The sequence below is a fragment of the Asparagus officinalis genome, chromosome 2 (genome assembly GCF_001876935.1).
Source record: "Asparagus officinalis chromosome 2, Aspof.V1, whole genome shotgun sequence".
NCBI lineage: Eukaryota > Viridiplantae > Streptophyta > Magnoliopsida > Asparagales > Asparagaceae > Asparagus > Asparagus officinalis.
Window position 1 is genome coordinate 15167576 of NC_033795.1, and position 10341 is coordinate 15177916.

The 10341-nt window shown below is 43.3% G+C and overlaps 1 protein-coding gene across 1 annotated transcript; it reads left to right on the plus strand.

Moving 5' to 3' along the window:
- On the plus strand, positions 685 to 9335 carry LOC109830870 (uncharacterized mitochondrial protein AtMg00810-like). Its single transcript, XM_020398231.1, has 3 exons — positions 685 to 881; positions 1224 to 1488; positions 8688 to 9335. The coding sequence occupies exons 1-3, from the start codon at positions 685 to 687 to the stop codon at positions 9333 to 9335; spliced, it is 1110 nt and encodes a 369-aa protein (XP_020253820.1).

Consider the following 10341-nt stretch of genomic DNA (forward strand, 5'->3'; position numbering starts at 1 on the left):
TCAAACATGTAATAATTTGTAGATTTTTGGAATGATTAAGATTCTCTAACTCCTTCTGGTATATGGCTCTGGGCTTTTTGTTCTTCCATGCACAAGAAAGAACTCGTAAGAGGCTGGAGTTGGATTCTTCGGTTGTTCCTCTGAAGATCAAGTCAGTAGATGATTTTGAGTGGAAAATATAGAGTTAGCTATTAGTTGGGTCCAAAAAGACCAGAGAGAGTTATCTCGTGTAGTTTTTCTCCTTTTTTATAGTGGATCCGAGGGTCAAAAAGGTAACTTTGGCCAAGTCCAGCTAGGTAACTTAGTCGGCAAACATGTGCTATGCGTCGGTTGTTGAGGGATGTGAGTCACCTGGTCATTTATTATGAGAACGACAGTAGGTGCTCAGTGCTGACTGGATCCAATGAGTCATAAAGACTATGGGAGCTAGAGAAATGATGACTTTGTCAGAACAGTTAATGCAAGGACATGCGGCACTTTGTTTCTCATGAGGCCCGTTTGGATTTCAAGATTGATTTACCTATACACTCTGAGTTGAGTCGACCGTCCTGATATTGACACATGTCTTTTTCATGGTCTATATATATCTCTTCACTGTGAATGATAATCTTTCTACAGCTTGAGCCCTATCTTATTCTCAATTTTTCTTCTTAGACGAGCTTGCATTTGATCTCCAGATCTGCAATGGACTTCAACGCTCCCACTTTCGATCACAACGAGATGAGGATTGACCTTTTTTGCCCCTTCCACTTAAAGCTCTGTGTGATGGAGCTCAAAGATTACTATGAGCACTTCGATCTTCTAGGCCCTTTACTCTATCAGTGCTGGAGACAGCAACCGGTGTATCATCATGGTGGCGATAGGTTGCCTATGTATTTGAAGTACTTGGAGTATAGGCTCTGGCTACCCCTCCATCCCTTCATCCCCTAGACTTGCGAGGCTTTGGGGGTCTCTCCAATACAGTTTGTGCCCAACTCCATCGCCACTTTAGTTGGATTCAAGGTGATCTATCATGGGGACATAGTAGATCTAAGTCTATGTCTGTTCGACCACTTCATTAGTGTTAATACTATGAAGAATGAGAGACACTACTTCTTCCAGAACATGGTCGGCTTTAAGACTATGTCGAATATCTCTGATTTGAACAAGGATTAGAAAGAGAGGTTCATGTGGGTCTTTGGTGCTGACCCCATATTGTCCTATTCCACGTTGTTGGAGATCAGGAAAGAGATGTTGAAGCCGAGCTTGCTTTCAGTTGAGGAGGGACAACAACTAGAGAAGATCAAGAACTATGCTGGGTCTCTGGAGATTAGTAATCTCTTTAAGACATCTTCACTTCGTGTGGCTAGCGTATCTAGAGTTCCTCCTACCAAAGCTGACTCCATTCGGGTGGCGGTCTTAGCTCTCCCATTGAAGAAGAACCCACTGAAGAATCTGAAGGGGGAGGATTTGACTACTGTGAAGCGGGGTTTAACTATGAGGCCCTATGTAGGCTGTCTAAAAATCACAATAGATAGCTGATCCTCATCAAAACACCGATGATGGAAGTTACACTCTGACAACTTCCAGAAGGTTTTAATTTGAAGACTTTCACGTAGACTGATGAAGGTTACAATCTGACGATCTTTGCAACAACCGATGAAATCTCTAATCAACAGCCTCCACAATCAACATCAGGAGTTACAATCTGACGACTCTCACATATCAAAGAGCTAAAGCAAAGATTACAAAACGACGATCTTTGCAACGTTCTGACAGAAAGAGACTACAAGCAAAGATTACAAAACGACGATCTTTGCAACGTTCTGACAGAAAGAGACTACAAATCGACGGTCTCTTTAAACCAAGACGTGGAAGTCCTCCTCGCGTACCAGCTTCAAGATGCACCACGTTCATAGACACGAACGTAACTCAGATGCAGCTTCTAACGCTGCCAACGCAGCTTCCAAATCGCTGCAAACGCAGCTCAGACGCAGCTTCCAACGCTGCCAATGTAGCTTCCAAATCGCTGCAAACGCAGCTCAGACGCAGCTTCCAACGCTACCAACGCAGCTTCTAAATCGCTGCAAACGCGGCTCATGTTCGGCCGCAAACACAACATCTAACTTCTGCCAACGCAGCTTTTAACAGCTGCCAACGCAGGTTCCATCTGCTGCCCAACGCAGCTCGCAAACACTGCGTTCAAACACAGATTTCATTCCAGAATGCAGGATTTGCGTTTGACTCATTCAGACACGAGCTGAACGGTTTCACAACCGTCTCCCACGATCTGAGGGGATCACAACTCCACTCAGGAGTGATTTAAGGGGCGGTTACATCCCATTAGCCCCACTTAGGAGCGAATTAAGGGGGCGGTTACACCCCTTAATCCTCTATAAATAACTAAGAAATCAACTTAGTTCGGGGCTGAATCTTTGGGGCTAGATTTTGGAGGCTGGGCTTTTTGGATCCGGCTCTGGGGTAGCAAAGAAGAGATCCTTGGCTTGTCTAACCAATTACGATTAAGATCAATCAACTCATCAAGAGTTCTAAAACTTGCTTTGTAAGTTCTCCACAGCGTCAAATCATGAGGAGGAGATACCGTTCCAGTGAATCAAGACGTGCGGATCGTCAACGAGAAGCAAACTCGACGCAAACATTCGAGGGAGGCATCTCATCGCTACCGTGAAGAACCCAGAATTAAACAAAGGGGAGAATCCAGATCATTCTCCTCTCTTTTGTAATCAGGAAATCCAATTGTAACTGAGATTAAAAGAATACAAATCAATTTTCTTTCAATCCTTTTATTACAAATTTTCCCGCAAACAAAAGATGGTGACTCCGCTGGGGACTAGCTTCTCTGACGAAGAAGTGGTGGCGTAATCCGATGTTCATCTCACTGGAACAACCGTCGAAACTCTCATGGTAGAGTTTGATCAAGCCAAGTTTGAGGAGGCCCTCTCCTCCGGATCCCTTAGCCCCAAGGCTATGCGCAAGATCCACAAAGTCTCCAAAGAGACTAAAGCTCCAACTGCTCCAATTGCAGCCGAACCGCCTAAGGAAGACTGCTCAGACAGCCCCTCCCCCGATGGAGTGGGCTCAGCTTCAGCCAAACCCGTGCCAAGACGACGGGTATCAGGTCGAAAGATGCCTATTGAGGCGACAAACTTGATCAACACAGATGGTGACGTTGCTACAAAAGCCTTGAAGCAGGCTAAGAAGAATGTCGCTCGACGCAGGAGGAGATCCCTACGACGAGCACATCTCCAAGAATGTTGATCCTTAAGTCAACACGAGCTTCGTGTTTGTGAGCCTAAACGCGACCCTGTTTCTGTTTCAGAGCACAAGCCTCGCGTCTATGAGCCAAAACATAGGCTCTGTGTGAATAAAATTGAACGCAGCCCTAAATGGTGCGTTATACAATCGAAACGTAAAGCTCAGGCATGCATTACTGAGCCAGAATGCAACCCTCAAAGGAGCGTTACAAAACAAAAACGCAGGTCTCCAGACCGCATTAACCATCCTGAACGCAGTCCTCAGCAAAGCATTCCAGAATCCAAATGCGGACATCAGACATGCGTTCGGGTAAGGAAACCCAATATAGAACCTGGTGTATATTGTGGAGCTTCGGGGAGCTGTCCCGAACCCCGTCGGGGGGTATTCGGCGCGCCCCCCCCTGGACCCCCGGCTTGCTGACCGGGCAGCGAGACCCCCGAATACTCTGCGTAGCGCGACTAGATTGAGGGGCGGATGTCAAAAGTCCATGGATTCAAGGCATCTCAACCAGATCCATGTTCACAAAGAGCCAGTCATGTCCAATCATGGACTGGGGGTTCCAATTCAAATCTCATGATCAGTGAGTAATTCTTCTCGAGTCTTTGTAACAGATTTGAGAAAGTTCATATCGAGAGAAAGACCGATGCAACAAGTCATTCGTTCATTTCAATGTGAACGGTTGATTCCTACGGTCCTCTCGGGTTGTCAATGCTGCTCATATGCGGCCAAACTGTTGGTGTTCGACCAATTTATGAACGTTGATTTGCCCAACCAACGACGACGTTCTCACAGGAAGAAGTCTCCAGAGACTGAATATCCTGGGGTCACTATCAATGTAATCGGCAGAGGGAAAGCCTTAGGTCCTAGTTCCGATGACTCTGAGACAAGTCGTTCACCGATCGTCAGAGAAATCGCTAATGAGTTTGAAGGAGTTTACCAACGCACTCGGACGCGAATAGGAGCCATTCTCCCTATCAACTATCGGAGGCTAGCTAGAGGAACCAATTTCGATGATGAACACTCAGCTATTGCAGAGTCCCAATCATCAAGCTCTTTTGTTGAACATGAAAGCTCCGCTTATATGACGAAAAACCATGAAGATCTCGCGAAGAGACTTGATGAGCAGGAGGCCATGCTCAAATCTCAGCAGGAGGCCATCAATGAACTCATGGCCCTATTGAATCAACTCATCGCAGACAAGGCCAAATCTCAGGAGATAGATTCGCCACCTAGGCAAGAATCTTCCAGGAGAGAAAAACCGTCTTCATCCCGACCTCACACAAGCAAAGGAAAGAGAAAAGTGGTTGATGGTGCTGCTTCTGATCAAGAAGCCCACAACCTGGAATCTTCCTCTGATGAAGCAAAAGAGACTGAGAATGAGCAGAATCTCCAGTCTGCCAAAATGAAAGAATTGGAAGCCCGTCTCAATATCATTGCTAACAGAAGCGAGCTCTAAGATGAGGGAATTGTCAGGCCCTATTCTGCCGAATGGGATGCAGCCCCTTATACTCCAAAATTTGAGGTCCCGACGCTACAAACTTTTGACGGAACGGGATCACCGAACCAACATATCTATCATTTCAAGTCACAGACTGGGAATATGATATCAAACGACGCCATACTGGTTCGATTGTTTATTGGCACCCTCAAGGGAGTTCCCTTTGAATGGTTCAGGAAACTGCCTGCAGGATGTATCCAAAAGTGGACGGATCTAGAGAGACTCTTCCTATCAAGATTCTTTGAAGATGATACAGAAGTCTCCATTCATACCCTTCTCGCCGCTAAGCAGAAGAAGAGGGAGTCCGTCAAAGCCTTCGTCAAGAGGTTCCGAACCATGGCTCTCCGGTGTTCGTCAGGTATGACATAATCTACCTTAGTAGAGACCTGTCGGCACAACTTGCAGACCGACCTCCTAGCCTGAATAGGAGTTACAGAATAGCGTTCTTGGAGACAACTAATCTCTTAAGGCGAACAAGCTCAAAAAATTATTGCCAGGATCAAAGCTGAAGAATAAAGTAGGCAGGATCAACCTGAGCAATCGGACCAAGCCCAATCTTCTCAGTCAGAAGGGGAAGATACTACGGCCACTTAAGCTAATTCTCTTCAGTAGGATAGCGGGTCCACCAAAACTATCACGTTAATGATCACCTTTGATAGTCAATTTCTTCCAAATTCCCCCGTCAATCCTCTTCAATAGGATGGCGGGTCCATCAAAACTATCACGTTAATGATCACCTCTGATAGTCAAATTCTTCCAAATTCCTCCTGCCAATCCTCTTCAATAGGATGACAGGTCCCCAAAACTATCACGTTAATGATCACCTCTGATAGTCAATTTCTTCCAAATTCCTCCTGCCAATCCTCTTCAATAGGATAACAGGTCCACAAAACTATCACGTTAATGATCACCTCTGATAGTCAATTTCTTCCAAATTCCCCCACCAATCCTCTTTAATAGGATGGCGGGTCCACCAAAACTATCACGTTAACATTTACCTCTGATAGTCCATTCCCTCTAAATTCTCCTGTCAATCCTCTTCAATAGGATGGCATGTCCACAAAACTATCACGTTAATATTTACCTCTGATAGTCCATTAACTTGCCAATCTTCTTCAATAGGATGACAGGTTCACCAAAACTATCAAGTTAACAGTTACCTCTGATAGTCCATCAACTTGCCAATCTTCTTAAATAGGATGGTAGGCCCACAAAACTATCACGTTAATATTTACCTCTGATAGTCCATCAACTTGCCAATCCTCTTCAATAGGATGACAGGTCCACAAAACTATCACGTTAATAGTTACATCTGATAGTCAAACTCATCAGATAATGGCCTACCAGGTGATGTGCCCCTATTCCGACTTCATGGATAGTGCCCCACTAGGTGATGTGCCTTGTCTATCTCTTTTTATTCCCCTGTTAAGTCTTAATCAAGACTGGGGGTTGGTTACTTGGAATCCACTAGATTAAGAGTAACGAATCTTTTACATCGTCGAGTTAATATTATACTTCTGACGATCATCACCCCCACGGAGTATGAATTCACTTGGCATCGCTCCCAATTTGTCACGTTAATAATATACCTCTGACAATCAACTTATCAATCATCTTTAATAGGATGATAGGTCCTCAAAATTGCTCAAATCGCTATCTTTCCCAGCAAGACACTAAGTCTTCAAAATCTTAGTATCAAAATTCATCGCTTCTGGTGATAAGCTCACCTAGCAAGTTTCCCCAGCGATACGCTAATTCCCAAAATCTTGCGTAAGTCACAAGTACACATTCTCCAGTCACGTTAATATCACATCTCTGACAATCCACTTATCAATCATCTTCAATAGGATGATAAGTCCACAAAGTTGCTCTTATCGCAACGTCTTCCTGTCACGTTAATATCACACCTCTGACAAAATTAACTTATCGACTCTCCTCAATAGAGCGATAGGTCCTCAACGTTGCTCCGATCGCAACACCTCTAACTTATCGACTCTCCTCAATAGAGCGATAGGTCCTCAACGTTGCTCAGATCGCAACACCTCTAACTTATCGACTCTCGTCAATAGAGCGATAGGTCCTCAACGTTGCTCCGATCACAACACCTCTAACTTATCGACTCACGTTAATAGAGCGATAGGTCCTCAACGTTGCTCCGATCGCAACACCTCTAACTTATCGACTCTCGTCAATAGCGCGATAGGTCCTCAACGTTGCTCCGATCGCAACACCTCTAACTTATCGACTCACGTCAATAGAGCGATAGGTCCTCAAAGTTGCTCTGATCGTAACACTTCCAACTTATCGACTCTCCTCAATAGAGCGATAGGTCCTCAAAGTTGCCCTGATCGCAATATCTTCCTGTCACGTTAATATCACACCTCTGAAAAAATTCACTTATCAATCTTCTTCAATAGGATGATAAGTCCATAAAGTTGCTCCGATCGTAACAAATTCCCGTCATGTTAACACCAAACCTCTGACAATCCACTTATCAATCCTCTTCAATAGGATGATAAGTCCACAAAGTTACTCCGATCGCAACATTTTCTTGTCACGTTAATCATATACCTCTGACAAAATCAACTTATCGACTCTCTTCAATGGAGCGATAGGTCCACAAACCCGTCAAGTTAATATCACACCTCTGACGACACAATCAACTTATCGACTCTCTTCAATAGAGCGATAGGTCCATAAAATACTGTTAGGTTAACATCACACCTCTAACAGTCAAACCCCCCCAATGAACTTGTTAATCCTTTTTCAACAAGAATAGCAAGTTTTCATTGTAAAATCCCCAGTGGATTAGAGATTTTCTGAAATTATCCCAGTGATAATAAAGAAAGTTTCTGAATTTCACTCTAAGTAAAAATTCATGCCAAGTTAATACTACACATCTGGCACTTCTAATTTTCTTTCAGTGTTTCAAGTGAAAATATAACACAGGAAGAAACAGTGGCAAAGTCTACGTATTCAACATCGTAACACAAAAAATCCATGTCTTACACGTATGGGGGACTTTATCTCGATCCCTAATTAGAGATAAGCCTACGCCTAACACGCGTTGCCGGTTAGTCTTTTCCCGTAAAAATAACAAAGTCTATGTATTCAAAATTATAGCATCAAGTCTAGGAAGGTTCATTCTCTTAGCACAACGTTACATGTGAAACGGACTTAAACAATCCACATGCTAGCCCGACTCAAACGGTAGTCGGTAAAGGCTTATCAAATCCGTTGATGGCTGAGGGTTTGCCAAAAATCCTATGCACGTTTGCAGGCCCATCAGTTTAATGGATGTGAGCCGAGACTTAAAACAGATGAGCAAAAGACAAGTCTCAAAGACTTAGTCAAAAATGCACGGAAGCCACTTTCATGTCTTAAGTCAAAACATTGAGGTCAGACCCGTGATGCAAAAACCAAACGCTGAGGTCACACCCGTGTTCCAAATTCAACATGCAAGGGTGAGACCCGCATCTCAAGTTCAAAATGCAGGGTCCACCCCCCACATTCCAGAAGCAGGATTATGGCGCATACCTTCACACAGGTCCTACATGGCAAATCCCTTCAACCAAGATGCCTTCGAAGCAAGTGCAGAGAACAAATCCTTTACCACAAGGAATCAACAGCTCCAAGATCAGAGTTGAGATCCAAAGTATTCCGAAAATTCGTCCCAGTCAACCGCGAACTTTCGAAAACTTTGGAGGGGATTCTGTAGGCTGTCTAAAAATCACAATAGATAGCTGCTGTGACGCCCCTGGGTTCACATTTGGATGATGAGGTTTATATGGAGCAACCTCCTGGGTATGTTGCTCAAGGGGAGAATATTATCTGCAGGCTGCGAAAGGCCATCTATGGGTTAAAACAGAGTCATCGAGCTTTGTTTGATAAGTTCAGCAAGGTTATTTTTAGTGTTGGATTCTAACATTATCAGTCTGATCACTCTGTCTTTCTTCGACGCACAACAACTGGTTTGGTTATTTTAGCTGTATATGTTGATGATATTCTACTGACTGGGAGTGACTCTGTTGCCTTAGCAGAGACTAAGGAGTATCTAAACTGTCATTTTGTCACTAAGGACATGGGAAAGCCAAAGTGTTTTCTTGGGATTGAAGTTACATATCAAAGACATGGCATGTTGTTGTCTCAAAGGAATTATGTACTAGATTTACTAGAAGAAGCAGGTCTCTTGGGATGCAAACTTGCAAGCACTCCAATGGAGGCAAATATTGATTTTTGGCGTGATGATACCTCTCTGCTAGATGATGATGGACGATACAGGAGACTGATTGGGAAGCTAATATATTTGATAGTTATCAGACCTGATATTACCTTTGCAGTAGGTGTACTGAGCAGGTTCATACACAAACCTAAAGTGGTTCATTGGACAGCAGCTCTGAAGATTTTGGCATATGTCAAGATTTGTCCTGGTAAGGGATTGCTATATAAGAAGTATGAGCATACTCACATTTTTGCTTTCTCTGATGCTGGCTACGCAGGAGACATGGGAGACCGAAAGTCAACCTCAGGATTCTGTACTTTTGTTGGAGGTAATCTTGTGACTTGGAAAAGCAAGAAATAAGATGTAATATCACGGTCTAGTGCAGAGGTCGAATATAGAGCAATGGCTCACACTGCTTGTGAGATGGTGTGGCTACGAAAGTTTTATGATAAAACTTGGTTTTGTTCAGCCTGGACCCATGCCAATGCATTATGACAATCAGTCTGCCATTTATATTACACAGAATCTTGTATTTCATGAGAGGACAAAACATATTGAAGTTGACTGTAATTTTGTCAGAGATACTTGGGAGAAGAAGATAGTGTCTCTCATATTCACTCCATCCTCACAGCAACTTGCTGATATGCTTACCAATGCTACTTCTTCAAAGGTGTTCTTTACTATATGTGACAAGCTGGGCATGGTGGATATCTATGCTCCAGCTTGAGGAGGAGTGTTAAATTAAGCCTATTGTTTATTGGGTTAATAGGATGTGACCCGTTAACTATAATCCTATTTGTATGGCTATATAAATCTCTCTTTTTATCTTAATGAATAACAATTAGGGTTTGCTCTCTATTATCTCTTTCTACAATTAATATTCCTGAGACTAGTTGTTTATTAAAAGTATATTTTTGTTTCAATTTCGTATCCTGCTGACTAAGGTAACTATCCAGACACAGGGCAAAACATGGAGCATATTAAAATTTACATCAAAAGATAAATACCCTTTATAGTAGACTTGGAAAGGAAAATTAAAACTCTTTGTATGTGCATAGTTTGCAATAGAAATTTTGCTCGACAAATTATATAATAGGATCTTGACGTGCAGTTTCTCATAGCCGTAATACTGCCACTAGAAGAAAAATCACCAACCTAGATGGAGGTTCCTAGATGGAAAATTTTCAGTTTAGAATGCCCTCATGCTAGATGGATAACTGTTGTCTAGGATGCTCCGTCTAGGATGAGGCACCGTCTAGGATGCTTCATCCTAAACAGAAACATCCTAGACGGAGTATCCTAGACGATACTCCGTTTATGATGAGCAAACTGGATGGAATTGTGCCCATCCTAGATAGAATCTTCC